Source organism: Peromyscus californicus, unplaced genomic scaffold (assembly GCF_007827085.1).
Source record: "Peromyscus californicus insignis strain IS unplaced genomic scaffold, ASM782708v3 Scaffold_5__1_contigs__length_169319896, whole genome shotgun sequence".
NCBI lineage: Eukaryota > Metazoa > Chordata > Mammalia > Rodentia > Cricetidae > Peromyscus > Peromyscus californicus.
The window spans coordinates 139,534,793-139,555,546 of NW_026294573.1; the positions used below are offsets into that span (position 1 = coordinate 139,534,793).

Genomic DNA, 20,754 nt, shown 5'->3' on the forward strand with positions numbered 1-20,754 from the left:
AGAGACCAGAAGTCTGCTTAGAAACCATGTTTGGCATTTGTAGAATTTGAACTGAGGACAAGGCAGATACCAAAGTCGTGGAGCCAGCTTGATAGGAGAGGAGAAGGGGGCATCCACACTGAGGGAAGGACATGGGGGGAGGGTGGCTGGAGCTGCCCTCCCTCAGAAGGAACAGAAAATGGTCACACTGATTCTTACCTTCCAGACAGTACCGGGTAGACCTTGGAAACCTCTAATCTGACTGTATGAGGCAATTTTTAATGTGTAGTTCACTGTTTTGTACTAGTTACCGTGCAGCACATTTCTGTGTGTCATCATATGACAGATTAACTTTAATAAGATTCAAACTATAATTATGTTATTGGTGTCATAATCATTACTATGTGGCTCAGTTTTAACAACGTGTTGTTTAGGTTGTTTGTTCCTTCGTAATGTCAGACTAACATGGTTTGGAGCTGGATTTCTCACTGTTTGCTTTGGGAAACTGAGCAAGGCTGGGGCTTACTAGGGCTTTGCTTTGTCTGTGGCATCTCAGGCTGAGAAAGTGACTTAACAGAAAGCTTCGATGTCATCCACAGAACAGGGTTCAAATTCAACCCATCCACTTTCCAGAGGGAATTGGAACAAGTTGCCTACCCATGTTGAGCCTTTCTTACCTACACAGTGTAAAAACCAGGATGTAGTTGTGAGGGTTGAGTAGGAGGTTCACTGAAGAACCTACCCGGTCTTTAGGTTACCACAAAGGGATCACTAGTCACCTTCCTTTCAGAGAATCTGGATGAACCAATACTCGTTTCCCTTGTAAAATTCTACTGCACCATTCCAGCCAAGTGAGCCTTCTCTTCTTCGTCGCACACTTTCCCCAAACCAGCAGGTTTTATGCCAGTTTTACCCACACTGCAAATGAGCAACTTGCATTTGGCTGAGTCTTTCAGTGTTCCCAATGGTGGCTGGTTACTAGAGTCATCTGGGGAGCTTGAGAACTGTTGGATTTCCCCTCCAGAGATTGACTTGATTGGTCTGTGAAAGTCTGGCCACAGGGATACTGTGACCACTAACACGACTTCAGCTTGTCACTGCTCCTCTGTGGTATTGCCACGTGGGTCACGTGGGTCTCTGGCCAGGTTTACAGGAGTCAAGGGAAGCTTTGTGTCCACTCTGCCTCTTCTCACAAAAGTCGACCAGGAGCTTGTGCAAAGAGTTTATAAGAGTGCCCATGTTGGGCTAGAAATCTAGACCTCTGGAGGAAGATTCCCAGGAGAGTAGAAAGAGCACCAGTGACAGTCAATGCCAAATAATTTTGGCTATTCTTGTTTGCCATTAGCCAAGACTTCAAAGGTTCAGTGTAAGAGTGCTACTGCTTAGGGCCAATGTATTGAAGAGGTCGTTCAAAAATGCCAGGACGTGGATTCTCAGGTGGTGAGTTCTTCTAGACAGTAGCTCTCAACCTTCCTCATGCTGTGACCCGTTAATACAATTCCCCATGTTGTGGTGACCCCCAACCATAAAATTATTTTTGATGCTACCTTATAACTGTAATTTTGCTACTGTTTTGAATCATAATGTAAATATCTGTGTTTTCTGATGGTCTTAGGTGACCTCTTTGAAAGGGCCGTTTGACCCCTAAAGGGGTTGTGACCCACAGTTTGAGAAACCCTGCTCCATAGGATACCTGACAGATAACAGCTCATATGCACAGCAGATTCCCAGGGTAACCCCCTGGCTACTCTTCAGCAGGAAAGTGACAGTAGCCATGTTCATTGTAGGAATAATCATCCTCCTACTGCTTCCTTTTAACGAGGTATAGTCACCTGTGGCTTAGTGACGGAGACAGTCTAAGAAGTGTGCTCTTATGTGATTTTTGTCTTTGTGTGGACATCGTAGGGTACACTCACTTAACCCTAAGTGCTCCAGGTCTCTCACTTTGTGTCCTTCTCGATGCAGTCAGGAGTCATGTAAACAACATAAGGCTGCTACTGACTAGCCTTGAGCACACTGCTCTACAGTAAAGCCGTTGGAAGCTTTAAAAATGGGTAGCTTTAAAATAGAGGTATACCATTCCAAATCAGAAGCCATGGTCATTGTTCGCATTGTCAGTTCTCTGTGGGGCACATAATTTATGTGCTGTGCTGCTATGTGACAGGCACCAGCACCCCCACAAACGCTGCAGCGCTGCCTTGTACCGCCACACCATGAGAGCTGTGACAGCTATGATACCGTAGAGACTTTCTCGGTTCCATTATAATCTCTGGCACCATCTTCATCTTTGTAGTCACTGGTTGACTGAAAAATGGACGTGCCCAGTGGTGGTGGCCCACAACTTTAATCCCAGCACTTGGGAGGCAGAGACAGGCAAATCTCTGAGTTTGAGGTCAGCCTGGTCTACAGAACAAGTTCCAGGACAGCCAGTAATACAGGGAGAAACCCTGTCTTGAAACAAAAAAACCAAACCAAAAAAATGCGATGCATCATTATGCTTGCAAGTGTCATTCCTCCTCTGTTGGTAACAAATGACAGCTGTACTGGACTTTGTTACAAGGTGGCTGCTCTGACCTGCTGGACTGCAATCGGGGAAGACAGTTATCCACACTGCAAATACAAAAAAAGCGAGCGTTTAGAGCCATGTCTGGTTCCCATCTGCACCCAACTATTAATACACAAAGTCTCCTACAGTGTTCACACTTTTCTTTGTTAATTCTGCGAGGTATTGCGGTGTTAGGATCTGGGGAAACAGAAGTCAGATTAGCATAAATGAGCATCATAGTGACTGAGGCTAATTGTGTACCTTGGTTCAGTAAGAGGCATTTATCAAGTCGAAGCTTTGTTTGAACACGCAGTCCCGCAACAAGCACTGGTTAGGCACCCACTGAACGCAAGCATTGTGTACAGTGCTTGTGGACAAACGTTTATAGGAATGCATTAACAGCCACTATGGCCGTATGCTAATTAGTGTGAGCCCGCTACAACAGGCAGTTCTTGCTAAGTAGTCTTCCTTAGCTCCATTTTCCTGGAGAAAGGGAGACTTTCAGCGATTGCCAGGCCATTTAGCTCCACAGCTAGTCCCTACTCATTCCAGTGAAACCTTGCGCAAACCCAATGTACACCTTTAAAGAATTTGCTCTGTTTTGATTATTAAGGTAAAGAGCCCCCAGCATCAACTCTCTGGTACCCTTTTCTCTGTGGAAAGCTCCAAACACCGCACTGATCAGAGCCTGCAGCCTCTGCTCCTAGGCGCACATTACTTATGGCACATTGAGAAGTTGGGTCTTAAGGAAAGGCAAAGCCGTGTGGAAGTTTTCGCGACTTCTGAGGACCCCCGGATCTTCCCAAGGAAGAATGCTGGTTCCTAGGCTGCCCCCGCTTCTCCCAACTTGCATGCTGTGTCTCCAAAGTCTGTTTGCTTGCAAAACCCTGTGCGATGGCCACACCAAATACCAAACCTTGGACAGGAACCAAACGGTCACTTCCCCGCCCTCCCAGCACAGTATGCAAATCCGAGCACCAGGAAGTAGCTGGGACCTCTTGGCCGAGCTCAACGACAGCCAGTTCCTCTCCCACCGAGCCGGGCCGGGTGCCTCCCTGCTGACTGACGCTCTGCAGCTAAATAGCCTGCTGCAGGCCGGGCACTGTCCCCTGCGCAGTGTACCCGCAAGCGCCCGCCACGCGTCCTGCCACCCCGGCCGGCAGCTGCTTCTCAGGCCGGCCCCGCAGGGCCGTCCGGTCCCGTGCACCGCTTTGAACTTAAGTCACCGTGGAGTTCCGCCGCCCCGAAACTTTCACCGCGAGCGAGTGAGTCGGGGGCTTGAGCGCGGGGTGGGCGCGTCGGGTGGACCGAAGACTGGGCCACTGCCGGAGCACAGGTCGCTTGCTTGGCTAGGGACCCGGAGATTCGGCGCAGCAACGGCAGCGGCAGCAAAGGTCGTGCGCCGTTTCTTGCTGGCGCTTACCCCGGGTGGTGTGAGCATTCAGATGCCTCCAGCCCGGAGTGACTGTGACTCACCCGGGCGGTCGAGCGGGGACGCGGGGGCGGCGGCTCCGCAGGTGTCCGCAGCGGAGCGGCGCGGGGGCGTAGTGGGAGGTGCGCACAGGGTGGGCGTCCCTGAGTCGCTGACGTGGGCCACCTGCGGCCCGCTCCAGCTTCTCTTCCGTGACAGGGAAGCCTCAGTCCACTAAGAAAGGAGCGCGGCGGAGATTCGGGAGTGGGTCACCTGGGATGCAGTGGTCGTCCCGCAAGACCCTGGGTCCCCAGGGATGAGAACGGGGGGTTGGCCTCGGCCCTCTCTAAGGCTAACTGTTGGCTGAGGTCCCTGGTGACTCGGGGCAAGGTGGTGACATCCAGCAGCTAATGCGGAGGCTGGAGCTCGACCTCCCGCGGAGCCGGGCTTCTCTCTGGCGGCAACCGAGCAGTCCGACGCCTTGGCCAAGAGGAAGCTAGAGTTATTTTAAGAATTCAGGGATGCCTTTCTTTCGGGCTGGGGGAAGGGTGTACGCGACAGTTCCCACTGGCCTGCCTTATCTTGGCTGGTTGTAGTGGCTTCCCCATGCTGTTTATGTAGTATTTTTTTCCTATAGTCCCGCTCCTCTAGGCGCTTGTGGTTGTCTCTTCGTTTCCTTGAATATCCATGTTTGTGTTAATTATGCCAATCCTCTCAACACCCTTGCCACTCAGAATGCAGGTGGAAATCTAAGCCATGTAGTCTCGCAGCTGTGTGTGACTGCGGATTATTGAAGTTCCCAGTTTGGGTTTCTTCGTTAATGCAGAATGAACCTATCGGATAGGTTTAGTACACTGAAAGTCCTGGGACATACGCCGCATTATGTAAGTGTTACTTGGTACAACTGATACTCTACGAAAACGAAGATCCTTGGTTGGGTATTGGCAGTTTGGTGATTTTAAACCTGAGACCACAAGTCAGAGTGAGCCATTTGACTTGAAAAAAATCTGCTTAATAAAGACCTGAAAGGTGTGCTGTCCCTCAGGTTTCTCTGAGTCCCTCATTCCAAGGAGAGGCCCTAAGACCTAGCATGGAAAGCATGGACTCCTGCTTTGCTCCGGAAGCTCAGCCCGCTGTAGGGTGTTTTCTCTGTGCAATCAACACCCATAGCATTTTTGAGGGAAACAGGCTCTGCTAGGCTCAGACTAGGAGCCTCTCTAGCCCTTCTTAAGTGAGGGGAATCCTTCCCCTAAGACTGCTTATCCAGGTTCTCATTTGGAGCTAAGCAGGGTGATTTGGGGCATTTGTTGTTTTTTTGTTTTGTTTTTGTTTTTTAAAATTGGCTCACAAGAGCCCTTGGTGATTGAGCCTCTTGGGCTGTGAGTGTGGTTACCTTCTGAGCCAGGAAGAGGCCAGCAGATGTGAAGGAAGAGAGGTCAGTGTCCAGGAATCCTGAACTGTGGTATAGGACCATTTGCCAGAGTTGAAATTTTGGAACACCCACTTGGGCCGTGTATTGAGTCAGTGTTTCCTCATGGCAGCAGCAGTTATATTGGGATATTGTCCATGTTTATACACTGTCCATGCTGACGTTGACAGAGCCATGACATCAGCTTTATCTCTTCTGCTCAAAAGGAAGGCCGGGTGCCTGGTGCTTGACAGGTGCTCGGTGGAGATTGCTTGGAAGGAGGAAGGAAGGTGTGCCTATTGGACACCCTGAGCTGTAGGCTTCTGGCCCCTCTGTCTTGGTTTCTGTAACAGGGTGGGAGGACACTGTCAAGTAGCACCAGAGCCCAAATGGAAATGCCTGTTCAAGACTGTTCTCTGTCTTTGGAGGAGGTCTTGATGTGTAGTAAGACAGTTTCTGTGGAGACAGTCACCCTTCTTTATCTTTCGGTGCTTTTAATATCCCCCCTCCATGGCTAGTGGCTTCCTTTCAGCAGAAAAAATGGTCGGGCACAGCTTTGCAGATCTGTGACTTTGAAGACCTCTTCGTTCCTCCAGTGTGTGTTCAGAAATAAATCACAGAAGCATCTAATAGAGTTTGTTCCCATAGAGATGTCATTTAGCAAAATGAAACCATATGATCATGTATAAACCTACACTGATTTTGTATCAGAATACAATATGCACACATACACAGTGTAAGACGTTGTTACATCTCCCTGGGACCAACGATCCCTAGGATGCATAGATTAATACAACATTAAAGGGCCACCACAATCAGTAGGACATTAGCCAGTGATACGCTGGCAATGAAACCAGCCTAGAGCCTTTTTGAGCAGTTTTTAGCAATGAAGATAATCCTGTGTGTGTGTGTGTGTGTGTGTGTGTGTGTGTGTGTGTGTGTGACTTCAGAAGGCTCCTCATTGCTGACTTCATCTGGACTCCTCATGACTCCCTAGCAGTAGGCAAGGGACAGATACAAAATGAGATTCAGGGACTTGTCTGAGGTTGGAAGGTTAAATGGTCTTTGGATATTACAGGTATGTTTTCTGACTGTTCCTATTTTGCAGTAGCCAATTACTTATAATAAATTTATTATTTAGTACATATTGGAGAAAGAGAATTACAGAGTAATTTTACTTATTTGGTAGTTGTCTGAACTAAGTATGGGGATTTGTAGGCATGAATCTCCAGGAAGCCATCTCCTGTATTTTCAGCAGTTTTCTCTTTGGTGTGGATAATCCGTAATAACTGCTAAGGTAACACCCATATGTCTGCTGGAACAGCCTTGCTTATGACACTTACCAGTTAGCCAAGAATGTCCAAGGACTAACTGTCAAAAGACTTCCGGACCCTTTGCTAGAAGTACCTTGTCCATGTGCTCTACCAGCTCTACATAACTGTTATAACAAGAGCATCATTCACGATGGAGATAGACAGCCTCTAGGACCCGTGTAGAAGGCCCGATTTCCTGATTTCACTGAGCTGGCCCAGTGTTCATCTTGCTATAGTCATTGCTTCCTAGTTTTGAAGGCTAATAATGAAGAGAAGGAAATGGAAGAGGAAGTTTCTTTTCCAGTCAGAAATACTGAAATATTTCTACAGCTGCCCAGTTTCCTGATGCTTAGATTGTGCAATTTTGAGTAAACTCTGTCATCATTTCCAACATTTAAGTTCCCATTTAAGGGGAAACTCTCAAATGTAGAAAATGGGGTGTTAATTGAGGGGTGAGAAAGTTTGTGACAGGCTAGAGTCAAGAGTTAGACCTTCTCTCACTTTGTCTTGATTATCTAGAAGGACTTTCCTGTAATGTTGAATAACAAGCTTAAATAATTAAATCAAATTCTAGCAAGTACAGTCTACAGTAGCCCTAGTTCTTTATTCTTTGGGCCCTTTTCCTTTTTATTCTGGCTTTCACTTTCCCATCTTACAGGTTAAGCCATTGAATTTGTTTGTTGGCCATGAAACTGTTTCTTGAAAGTTGAGTTACAGTTGGGACAGTTCTCTGCAAGTCCCATTGACTTCACTGTCCCATCAACCTGTGATGCCTTTGCAGTGTGGCTCCTTCGTCGTACAAAGACACCCTCCTCCTTGTCACTGGTCGGATGCTAATCGGCCAGTTATGGAGAGAGATTATATTTGTCCTCATTATTGTACCCACAGTCACTGTTCAAAAGCCTACGATCCCTAAATGGTGTCCTATAAAACCACATAGATGCTAAAATCACAGTCATTTATTTTGTTTTTTGTCTCAAATGTCCCAGACTTGTCAAAAAAACTCACTATGAAGCTGAGGATGACCTTGAACTCCTGATAAAGCTTGCCTCTTCTTAAATGCTGGGATTATAGGTGTGTGCCACCATGCCTGGCTCACTCACACATCAGTTTGAGAAGCAGTTTCCTAAATGTCTCATTGACCAAGGAGGAGCCTTCCTATATGTGTAGCTTTGACTGTTTTTTAGTTTGTTATATTTTCTTTCCTACACTGTATATATATTTCAAAGTCATTATTGCCTTTTGTGTCCAATCTCAACTTTCTGTGAGAGCTAACATTTCCCTTGCCACCTCTCTGACTCCAGGCCACACTGACTGAAAGCTACTCTTGAACACACCTCCTCTAGTTTCCTCCTTTCTGTGTACTAATAAAACATTTTGTGGGAGGCTATACCACCTTGGAGCGGCCACTCTTGAGTGCTGAGAGTCCACAGGGAGACTGCAGAGGTGGACCAGCCCTGATGGCTGTGTGGTATTTGGTTTAAGTGGGTGCCCCACACTTCTTGTAAGTGTTAACTCCCACGGGGCAGAGGGAATGGAGAAACTGGTCTTTGAGAGGCTCTCTGGAGAGACGGGACCACTTCTGCTTTCCACGGGAAAGCTGTGTTGCTGAGAGCAGAACTCAGCCAGAGGGAGAAGGCGCAAAGGAAGTGATACCCCCCACGCCCTGCACACTCTGGTCATTTGCCTGTGGGCCCCTCCCTTCAAATCACCCAGAATTCTTTTCCTGCAGGGTTCCTTTTACCACCCCTGCTTGGTCTGCAGATTCACAGTCAGTTTTCCCTGGAGAGAGAGACAGAGGGATGGAGGGAGGGAGGGAGGGAGGGAGGAAAAGGGAGAGAAAGGGGACATGTGGAGAAGGAAGGTTGTAGACTCTCCTCAGGCAAAGGCCTCCAGCAGGAAGTTGTATATTTGGAAATATACAGTCTTGATTTTTTCAGCCCCAGAAAGATGTATGTTTTGAAATTTCCCCTGGTGGAAACTCAAAGTAAGATTTCATAATCTTTAAATGGTCGCACAATATGCTGTCTTGACTATAGTAGTTTAGGGCTGTTTTTAAAGCACCTGAATTATAATTAAACTCTTGGAATACAGTTGTGACGGTCAGACCTCCACAAGCACAATCTGTCTTAGAAACACGTTTTACTTATGCCCATAACATGCAAAAACAAGTGGGCAGACAAAAAAGACACCAAAATTGGACTAAGGAGCCTTTCTTTGTATCGGGGTGATTGGGAGTCCTGAGTCATATTGGGGAACTCTGTTGGGCTGCAAGTGAGCAGATGTGAGCTTGGGCCTCACTAGAGATTTATTAAAGAAATACAAATGCCGCTGAATGGGGTAGTACAGGCCTGTGGCACCATCTGCCCAAGAGGCTGAGGTAGAAGGGTCATTCGAGCTCTGGAGTTTGGGGCTAACCTGATCAAAACAGCACTATCCCATTTAAAAACCAAACCAAACCCCAACAATTCAAATACAAATTAAGAGACATCTATCCATGCAACAGAATAACTTGTAAATGCCTCCAAAATTGCATTTGATTATACTTCCTAATATGGCAAAGTTTTTTTTTTTCCTTATCATGGGTTTTTATGTGTTCGAACGTGTGTGGGGGTGTGAGGTTCTACATCATTCTTTTGCAGCAGAGTCTCTCAGGCTAACCCAGAGCTCACTAGCACAGCTAGTCTTGCTAGCCAGCTTCCTCCGGAATCCTGTCTCTGGGTTGCAAGTGCTTGGCTGTGGAGCCACCTTCCGAGCCCAAAGTGCTTTGTAAAAGTTGAATACAACGGGAGAATGATGGGAGTGGGGGACAGCCTCCCCAGGGAAGAGCCCCCAGTTGTTTATGCAATACCAAGTGGTCCACCCCGAGATCACATGCTTACAGGTAACATTATACAGACTGAGCAGGTTATAGTTATGTGTTTAGGAATATACACGCCGGCACACACGCACGCACTCACGCATGCTTGCACGCACGCAACAATTAAAGAAAAAGAGGCCAGGAATTTGAGAAACAGCAAGGCATGTTAGGCAAGACAGAATGCATGTTAGGCATGGAAGGGAGAAAGGGGAAGAGAGAAATGATATAATTAAATTATAATTCCAAAAATATAATAATTTTAAAAATAATAAATCTTCAAACATTTTTAACTGATACATTAAAATTGTTTACATTTGTGGAGTGCCTGTAATATTTTAATACATGTCTACGTTGAATAATGTTTAAATCAGAATAAATCTGTCCTTGCCACAATTTGCATTAGGAATGTTTTCCAAAGTACTTTGTGCTTAAGTCTTCACTCCCGCTGTGTGGAGGAAGTGGGGATTCCCAGAGGAGGACCTCATGGGAGGTCTTCAGATCATTTTGCTGCTCTCTTAGAAGCCACAGTGTGTTCTCAAGCCTTCTCTCTTCCTCTGCTTTATTTCATAGATGATGAGATGAGTGTGTTATCTGTGTCACATGCATCAACCACAATGTACCTCTTTGTCATAGGCCCAACGCATAGGGGCGATGGGTCATGGACTATGCCACTCAGATCTGATGCCAAAGTAAAATGCTTCCTTTTATAAAAACATAAATAAATAAAACAGCTAAATACAAACTGAAAGGTAAGATGATAGCATTCTTGAAATAATACTCATAGGTGGGAAATACCAGTTGTAAGATCTGCATATCAATTTTTTTATTCTAAAGTCTTAGTAGTTTATTTTCCTGGGGGATGGATGGATGCTGATTTGTTTACTTACTTACTGTGGTTCTGGGAATTAAATTTAGGGCCTTGTGTGTACTAAGCAAGCATTCTGCCACCCACCAATCACTCCCAACTCTCACCTTTATCTTATACATTTATTTATGTACTTATTTGTACGGCACTGGCAGGCACTCTACCACCAGGCCTAATTTTCATCCTTTTGAAATACTCAGAGGTGAGTATTTTACTCACTCCAGAACATTCCTCTCACAAAGGATCTCCTTCATCCCTCTCCAGAGGAGGAGAAGAGGAAACCAAGAAAACCCCCAGTGCAGAGCCCTGGTTCCTGCCCGGGGATGTGAAATGCCCGGGATGCTGTTAAACGCCGGGGTTGTTGGCCACGAACACACGGTAGCCTTGTGTGTTGTCTGCTCCATTGTCCTGTCAGCATACTGGTGGGAAAACAGGGCTGGCCGAGGAGCTCTTTCATGACAAGACAGCAGTACAAGTACCCGAGTCAAGATGACTGGAAACCCTCCCAATACGCTCATTTTGGATTAAAAATATACTATTTTGAAACAGTGTCTCTCTAAGTTGTCCAGGCTGGCCTTGAATTCTTTTTAACAGAATACATATATTTTTGAGCTAAAAAACAGCAGTAAAAGAATGATGGAATGAAGACAGAGTGGCCGCAGAAGGCAGGTAGGACAGTCAGGGAACTTTGGAGCTATAGGGGCCTGCAGGCTGCTCATAAGGATGTCGCTGTTGTCCTGAGTGATCTGTGGATAACTGGTTCCAGAGTCTCTCAAGGATATGTTTGTGTGTGACCTCACATGTCCTCTCGTGTTCACTGAACCATCTCTAGATTACTTATGATACCTAAAACAATATAAAAACAATGTAAATACTTGTTAGACTATATTGTTTAGGGAGTAACATCAAAAAAGTTCATACATGTTCAACAGTGACACATTTTGTGAATATTTTTTATTTTTTGTCGGTGGTTGGTTGAATTTGCAGATACCAAATCCATGGATACCAAGGGCCAAAAGTAATTGTAAACTGCATCCCAGAAATGTAAATAAAGAATGCTTCCTCCTCCCCCTTCCCTGGCCTTCCACTCCCCCCCCTTCCCTCCCTCCCTCCCTCTTCCTTCCTCTCTTTGTTTTTTCTTTCTTTATTGGAGACAAAGTCATACTAGGTACTGTAGGCTGGCCGTTAAGTTGCAGTCCTCCTGCCTCAGTCCTTCCGGGTGCCAGGGATATAGGTTTGTGCCATCATGTCCAGCTTTAAGAGCAGTCTTTACTTATTTTTATTTTTTGATACTTATCTTGCTATATATCTCAAGCTAACCTTGAACTTGCTCTGTAGCCCAGGCTGACCTAAAACTCACTGTCCTTCCTGTCTTGGCCTCCTGAGTTCTGGGTTTATTTTTTATTTATTTTTTAAATAATTCATTTATTTTATTTTATGTGCATTGGTGTTTTGCTTGCATGTATGTCTGCATAAGCATGTCAGATCTTGTAGTTACAGACAGTTGTGAGCTGCCATGTGGGTGCTGGGAATTGAACCTATGTCCTCTGGAAGAGCAGACAGTGCTCTTAACTGCTGAGCGGTCTCTCCAGCCCCAAGTTCTGAGATTGTGTGTGTGTGTGTGTGTGTGTGTGTGTGTGTGTGTGTGTGTGTGTGTGTGTGATCATGATTGGCCAGAGCATTTCCTTAGAGAGAGATCAGTTTAGCTAACTTTTCTGGAGTACCTCTTGGGAGTTCAGCCGGTGTTGATGGAAACCCAAAAGGAAGAGGGCCAGGTGCCAGGAGGAAGGCACACTATAAATGCTCAGGATTGGATCCTGAGGGAACAATACTCCAGCTCTCTCACCAGACCTTGTTCTAGAATCTGTAATAAGGCTTGACAGGTAGGCTTGGAGAGTCCCTGATTAAAAATGATGGATTCTACAACAGAATGCAGTAGAGCCACTGAAGTAAGGAGCTTCACCCTTGTCACCAGCACGCAGAGCACTGTAAGGTGTCTATGACACAGAATCAAAGGCACCAAGCACACTTTCGTAACTTTGAAGAGTATTCCACAGAAGTTTGTTTGAAACTAGAAAATATTATCCATTGCTGCTTCTTGTGAATAGTAGGCTTCTCCTGGACTCAGGGCAAGTGGATACATGGTAGCCCCCAACCACTCTAAGAAATGTTGACTTTGCCCAAATGTGTTACAAGCCAGATCTGAGGTTCAGAGCAGTCATTAGTCTTTATCTTTTGATTTAAAGGAGAGAATGTTGTGATGTGACAATTTGAGACCAGTCTTGTAATTTACAGCTTACTAAACTTACCATAAGTGGGAACAGTATTTAGTTAAAACCAAGCAACTATTTGCATAATTAGGTGTAGTGTATTGAGCACCCATCACGACCACTATCTGTGAGGTTCTATTCGTTTTCAAATAGATTAGAGTGCGGAGTGTGGCGTTGATTACCCTTGGGCTGTGATCTTAACCCTTCCTAGCTGTGGGTTGCAGGAAACTTACTATGTTAAACCTTCCAGGCTGGTGGTGAGGGGTCCAGGTTGTGATAGATTTTAAACTGGCTTTAAAGCATAAGGCTAATGGTAATAAGTGTTATTGAAACAGGACAAAAGTTGTTCAGGATGGCTACTCAAAAACAAAAACAAAAATAAAAAACAAAAGAGAACAAAACCAGGCAGAAAATAAACGGATGGCCAGGATATAGAGAAGTGGGAGTCCTTATGTATTGATATTGGGCAAGTAAAATGGGGCAGACACTTAAGACAGTTCCTCAAGAAATGATGCAGCAATCCCACTTTTGGGTGTACACTCAAAAGGGTGAAAGTGGGGTGCCTGAGAGATGTATGCCCACCCATGTTCATTTCAGGGTAATTCAGAATAACCAAGGAAAAAAGGAAAGTGTACTGTATGTATAGTAGGTGATCCAGCCTGAAAGGGAAGGGCTTTCTGGCCCTTGATACAACATAAAGGAACTCTAAGGATGTTATGCAGAGTGAAACAGGCCAGCTACCAAAGGAAAAATACTGTGTGATTACTCTTACATCCCTAGACTAGTCAACCCATGGTGACGAGAAATAGGACAGTAGCTTCCAGGGGCTGTGAGGAGGTGGGATGGGGAAACACTGTTTAATGGGCACAAGGCTTCAGTTTTTCAAGATGAAAAGGGTTCTGAAAATGGATGGTAGCAATGGCTGTGCCATTGAGTTACAGCCTTATTCGGAGGTAAATTTTATGCTATGTATATTTTTGCTAAAATTCTAAATACCAATTTTTAAAAGTTGATGAGCAGAAATATGGACAGAGAGTGAACTTAGGATATGTCATTGAGTTTGATAAATCACCTTTCTTTAGACTTGGGCTTGCCTATCAAGCTGGCTGGTGTGCCTTCTTTTGGTGAGTGCCTTAGGGTTTCTATTGCTTTGCTAAAAAATCATGACCAAAAGTAACTCAGGGAGGAAAGGGTTTATTTCCCTGTATGCTTCCAAATCACAGTGCATCATCAAAGGAAGTTAGAGCAGGAACTCAAGGCAGGAGCTGAAGCAGAGGCCATGGAGGAGTGCTGTTTACTGGCTTGCTCGCCGTGGCTTGATCAGCCCGCTTTCTCATGCTATGCCGGACTACTTGCCCAGGGATGTCACTGCCCACAGTGAACTGGACCCTCCCATACCAATCATTAATCAAGGTAAGGCCCTCACAGACTTGTCTACAACCAATGTTTTGGGGGCATTTTCTCAAAAGTCCCTCTTTCCAGATATGTCTTGGCTTGTGCCAAGTTGACAAAAACCAGCCAGCACAGTGGGATGATTGACAGGGGCTTTCATCCTCTCACTCAATGCAAGACCCTGCAGATCTCTGTGTGACACAGTAGTATACTAGCAGTGAGGAGAGAGGAAGTTCACCACAGCAGAGCCTGTACATTAGAAGGTAAGGAGGAAGGTTCTTTCTTTTCTTTTTTTTTCTTTTTTTTTTTTTTTAAAATAATCCATCCTGCCTGCAGGGATCCCACCTGTGGAACAGAGTCTCGTCCTTAGAGGTTTGTCCTTCATTGCCCTATAGAACCTTTAGAGTTCATTGGGTTAATGGCCCCTAAAGGTACTTTCTGACCTAATGAGATTGCTCTTTCTAGCCGTGTTCTCAATGATTCCATTTCTCCCTTTCTGGGGAATAGAACCCAGGGCCTGTGCAAGCTAGGTAAGCATTCTACTACTAAACAACATCCGCAGCTTGAAAGGCTGTAATATTCATACTTATTATTTATTTGTGGATGTGTGTGTGGAAGGGTGCACTGGGATGGGTTCACGTGCACATCTGTGTACATCTGGAGGTCAGAGGTAGATGCCAGTGCCTTTCTCAGTCATTTTTCCACGAACCTGGAGCTCATAGCTTCTGCTAGACTGGCTTGTCACTGGGCCCCAAGGGTCCGCTTGTCTCTGTCTTCTCATCTTTGAGGTTACAGGCAGATGTCACATCACCTGGCTTTTCCCACGGTGCTGGGAATATGAACTCAGATTCTTAGGGATATACAGAGAGACATCTCTCCAGCCCCAGAAAAGAATATTTCTGTTGGAGGTCTTCCTATAAACTTCAGTGGTGGGGGGTTCTTATGTTTTCCGTGGTGGAGTGTCTTGTGTTAAGTGGCACTGTGTAGACACGTACAGAAGGAGATTCTAGTGCAGTGCATGCTTTGGTGCAACGATGAGCTGACTCAAAAGCAGCCATGCTGGCATGGGGCTGCCCATCCACCACAGTGCTGTCTCAAATCACCCACCTCCCTGCTTCTTCCACTTTTAGTTCAGTTTCTAAGGCAGGTAGAATTTATAACAACACAGTGTAAGGAACTGAAAAGCAAAGAAAGCCAGTTGGTCTCACAAACAAACAGATTTTCATGCTGTGTGTCTGGCTGACTTCAGCATCTCCGCATGTTGGGCTTATTGCCATGTTGGGGAGAGTCAATTCTTGCCCTGCTATACACACTGGCTATGCGGTTGCTGTATTTCTCGCACTTGAGTTTGATCTGAGCCTTATTTAAATGCCTTTTATTTATCCATCAACTCGTAAAGTTAGTTGGCATCAGTGATGTACAGGTTATTTTCCTACTCAGTCCTCACAGTGAAGCTAATTTCTAAATGCAGATGTGCGCATGTGACCGGATGGTTTCTACTGACCCAATGCCATTAGGCATCCTATGAATGCAGATGTGCGCATGTGACCGGATGGTTTGTACTGACTCAAGGCCATCAGGCGTCCTATGAATGCAGATGTGCCAGTGTCTGCACCGGCCTTTGAAGCTCTGTGGATTCAGTGATTCTCTTCTGAGGGTAAATCGGACCCATCTTCTGATGTCAAGGAACACAGAATCTTCATTACTGGCTGTTCAGTTTCCATGTGAGCTACTTTGCATATTGGAGTTTGTTGGGAGAGAAGCATAATTTGACCTGTGGAATTTGTTAATCCATGAAGCTGTGCTTTATTTATTCATCCTTCAGAAAACATTTCTTGGATGCTCAGTGCTCATGAATATGCATGTGATGGGCTGGCAGTTATAGCCACTAGTTCTCAAAAGCAGAGTTGTTCCGTATATAAAGCCAGCCCTCCACACCCTTCCTTCTGCATCTTCAGTAGTAATCAAATTTGAATTGAAAATAGTTTTTAAATTTTATACTGGTACAAGCAACTACAGATCTTTTGGTGGTTATTACCTGAACAATACAACATGACAGCTACTTACACAGTATTAGGTATCTTAAATAATCCAGAGACGATCTAAAGCACAGAGGAAATGTGCATAGGTTATAGGCAAATACCATGCTACTTTATAGAACAGACTTGAGCATCCACAGACTTTAGACCTTGCCGCCCCCTGATATTGGGAGACAGCTGTACTCAGAAAATTAAAGTTTTTAAAAACTGAATGAAAAGTCTAAATTTTTGTTTAAAAACAAAACAAAACATGAGCATAGAGGCAGTGGAGCTGTGAGGAACTGATCTTTGCTGTGCAGAGTTTCAAATGACAGCTTGCAACATGCTGAGCCTGGAGGTGGACAGCTCTCAGCATGGCTTTAGTGAGTTCCTCCTCACCGCAGGGACAAGGGTCAGCGGCTGCATTCCCACTGCTCTCCCTGTGGGCAACCACAGGCTGCTGGAAAGGACTGAGTGAGGAGTGAGGCCTGGGACTAGAAGAGAGTGTTGAACCCAGGAGCAGGATTAGAGCAGAGTGACTTCCAGGGGAAAAAGTGAATCCCTCATTTGCAAACCAAAAGACAGCAGAAACAGGAGCAGCTTAGCTGGATTCCTGCCTGTCCTGGCAGAGACTGGAGGACACGGATTAGTGCCAAGATAAGTGGTGATGGGAGTGTGATGTCATAGTTACAAGCTGAAACTCAGGGCGTGGGTTCTGGTGGACACTTAGCTGATGCTCCTTAAATTCTCCAGGCTTTGTGTTCTGTCACATAAAATAGTACTTACAGAGGCTTGCCTGCTGTTCCATCTAGTTGTTATAGAAATGGAAGGAAACCATATGAGCTTCACTTTATGAAAACATACCCAAGATGTTGAACTTTACAGAGGAAACACTGCTTTACTTCCCAGATCTGGAGGTTTCAGTTTAAGATCCAGTGATGTCATTGCTTGAGCCTCTGATGAAGCTGCGTATCTTAAGAGGAACACAGGATGGACGAAACCAATCATGACTCATGAGCCAAGCAACAGAGAGAAAAGAAGAGACGGGGTCTCATGATCCCCTTCAAGTAAACTGAGGGCCTCACAGAAGGCCCAACCACCTCAAATTTGAATTCTCGGTATCACTACCCTGGGAATGAGGGACTTTGGGGGACACTCATCCAAACCGTACTAATTCCCGGGAATTTTTTGAGGACTCTAACTTACTACAAGCACTTGGCTAATGTCTCTCAGTCTGTAGATGGGCTTTGTGTTGCCTAAAGTGTTTTAGAATTCTTGGGCTTAAGCAATCCTGCTTCTGTCTCTAGTTGTTGGGACCACAGGTCCATTCCCCCGTGTCTGACCAGCTGGCTGTGGTTTGAGATTGAATTGTGATACCCCATCCTTTTCTTGATTACAGCAGTTCCCCAGATCCTCCCTGTCCATGTCACCTTACCCTGTTTCCATTTTGACATTACAGCCATTTTGTTGGGGAAATTGAGATTTCTGTACACCAAGAGAAATTCACTCTTAAAATGTTATGTCAGGTTTGGGGAGATGATCCAGTCTATAAAGTGTTTGCTGAGAAAGATCAGGTTCAGGTCCTCAGAAACCACATAAAAATTGGCCCTACATTGCACACTGCAGTCTCAGCACTGGGGAGACATGCATACCCACCCCAGAGAGAGAGAGAGAGAGAGAGAGAGAGAGAGAGAGAGAGAGAAGTAGAGGTGTGGGTACATGTGTTGCATATGGAGGTCAACGGAGTTGATTTTTCTCCTTCCACCTTTCTGTGGCTTTTGGGACTCAAACTTAGATTGCCAAGCTTGTGCAGCAAATACCTTTTGCCTACTGAGCCACCTTGCTGGCCCTTTTTCTTTCTTGAAAGAGTCTCACTAGGTAGCGCAGGCTGGCCATTAACTCAGGGTACTCCTGCCTTAGCTTAGCCCCACAGTCCTGGGGTTACAGGTGTGTTACCAAGGCTGACAGGAATTTTTTCTTCTTAGATGGTCCTCAAGCATCATGTGAAGGGTATTAGAGAATATTATTTTAAGGTGTGTTGCTTTTTTGTGTTGCATTTGTTTAACTCTGTGAAACTGTGGTACTGTGCCTGTCTAAAACACCTGATGATCTAATAAAGATCTGAAAGTCAAATAGCCAGGCAGGAGAAAGGATAAGTGGGGCTGGTAGGCAGAGAGAATATGTATAAGGAGAAATCTTGGAGGAAAGGGATAAGAAGCAGCAGCCAGAGAAGGAGAAGGACTCCGGGGCCAGCCACCCTACACAGCAAGGCACGGAGTTAAGAGTAAGATTTACAGAAGTAAGAGAACGGGAAAAGCCCAAAGCCCAAAGGTAGACAGGATAAGTTAAGTTAAAGAAAGTTAGCAAGAAACAAGCCAAGTTAAAGCTGCATTCAAAATTAAGAATAAGCCTCCTTGTGTGATTTATTTGGGAGCTGGGTGGTGGGTCCCCCAAAAGAGCAAAAGCAACCAACAACAGAAGGGAACAGTAGGTTTTCTGTTTGCTTGTTTGTTTTGTTTTGCAGATTGTATAAATAAAGAATTAAAAAAAAACTTGCCTAATATAGCAAAGATGCAACCCTAGGCTCCTCACCTCTAATTAAAATAGAGAACCATGGTACTTGATTGAAGAATTGGCTTTCATGAGGTCAAGGGTCACATAGATTCTCTGGTTGGTTGTATAATGACCTTGGCCAAATTTTTCCTCTCAAAGTGATAAAGAATAACCACCAAGGCTATTAAATAAAACTTTGAGCCAGGCATGGTGGTGCACACTGTGAGTCCAGCACTTGGGAGGCAGAAGCAGGTGGATCTCTGTAAGGTTGAGGCCAGCCTGGTCTACAGAGTGAGTTCCAGGACAGCTAGGACTGTTACACAGAGAAACCCTGTCTCGAAACAAAATGAAACAAAACAAAACAAAAAACAAAGCCAAACAAACAAAAAACCTTTGATTCTTTGATTCTTATTGCTGTTATAAAAAAAATTCAAATTTTTTTAATGGAGAAAAGTAAATTTTTTTTCTATTGTATCTTTTAAAGCTATTTATTTTATGTGTATGGTCGTTTTGGCTGCATGTAAGTCTGTGCACCACTTGAATGCCTGGTGCCCAAGGAAGCCAGAAGAGTGCATTGGATCTCCTTCAGTGGAGTTAGCTGCCATGCACATGCTGGGAATTAAACCTTGTGTCTTATGGAAGAGCAGCTAGTGCTCATAACAGTGCTCTGAGTCATCTGTCTAGACCCTCCGTTGTCTTAGCATGGCCCTCTCCGTTAAACATAAAGAGCAGCTGAGGCACCCCTGACCTGAACGACTGTTTAGGACCAGAGTGCTCTGCAATTTGTTTAATTTTTACTTTTTGAAATATATGTATGTATGAGATAGCTTAGAGATGGATTCTAGCCTGGAGGTTTAGTGACCCTGTATTTTGACTGTAGTCCATCACCTAAGATCAGGGCTGACATTTTCTTCTTGTGGCTTTTGTTGGTGCATGAATATTTCAGATTCTGGAGCGTTTCAGGTTTCCAGTTTTCCAATCAAAGACACTTGCCTGTACATGCTTCTTCAAATGCTATGGAATTAATGTATCACACAGGGTGTGGTGGAAAGAAAATGGACCCCAAAGAGAGGGGCACTATTAGGAGGTATGGCTTTGATGGAGTAGGTGTGGTCTTGTTGGAGTAAGTGTGTCATTGTGAGGGTTGGCTTTGAGGTCTACTATGCTCAAGCTACTCCCAGTGAGACAGATTACTTCCTGTTGCCTTCTGATCAAGAGGAAGCCAGCACCATGTCTGCCTGCATACTGCCATGTCCTGCCATGATAATGGACTGAACCTCTAAAAATGTTTCCTTTTTAAGAGTTGTGGTCATGGTCTCTTCACAGCAATAGAAACCCTAACTAAGACACAGAGAGAGCCCAAATTCCTGTCTCTATGATAAATAGACATCGGGCTTCCTATGTGGTGGTTCTGAGGAGCTTGACTACAGAAGATCTGGCAGCCTTACCACAGCTGGGCTTGTACTTCTTTCTATCTCATTCTTCAACCTGGATTTCCCTCATTTACATGGAAAACCCGTGGCTTCATACACATGCCAATACTCAGTTTAGTAAAAATACATACAATACTCTGAACCATCAAAGTAGCTTTAAAAAAGGGTTTTATTTTTAATTGTATGTCTGTATCTGTGTTTAGGCATGTATGTGCAGGTGCCTATGAAGATCAGAAGATGGTATTGCATCTCCTAGAGCTGGAGTTATGGGTTGTTCTGAGCCACCTGACATGTATTAGGAAATCCTTGGGTCCTTTGCTCGAGCAGTAAGCACTCTTGCAGTAACCACTGAACCACCTCTAGAATAGTTACAAGAATAGCTTTTTAAAGTTGGTGTGTGTTACTATTCTTGTGGTGTGACAAAATGCTGAGCAAGTGCAGATTAAGAAATGGTTTGTTTTACCCCACAGTTTGCCATATCCACCAGTAGGAGAAAAGTGTGTCAGTGAGAGAAACTCCAGTTGTGAGGTCAACATTGTATCCATCCATCTGCAGGAAGCATGACTTTCTCCTTTGTATTCAGTCTCAGATCACAGCCCTTGGCACAGAACTTCTCACAGTCAGAAAAAGTCTTCCCTCCGGAGTCAAACCTCTGGAAAGACGCCCCCTGGCCCCAGGGTGTTTCCTAGGTGGCTGTAAAAGCCTGT

General features: G+C 45.0%; 1 protein-coding gene across 4 annotated transcripts in view; it reads left to right on the top strand.

The window, feature by feature from the left end:
* The first annotated feature begins 3,495 nt into the window (after window positions 1-3,495).
* Window positions 3,496-20,754, top strand: part of Lyn (LYN proto-oncogene, Src family tyrosine kinase) — a 124,050-nt gene continuing 106,791 nt past the window's right edge. For 2 of the 4 annotated variants that reach the window (XM_052717641.1, XM_052717642.1), the window contains exon 1: window positions 3,496-3,789. Coding sequence is in view for 2 of the 4 variants with exons in the window: in XM_052717638.1 (XP_052573598.1) it covers window positions 13,992-14,064 (73 nt within the window). In the remaining 2 variants the exon portion in view is untranslated. Of the gene's footprint in view, window positions 3,790-13,951; window positions 14,065-20,754 lie in introns of those variants that run through there. The other 2 variants (XM_052717638.1, XM_052717639.1) reach the window with 1 other exon arrangement.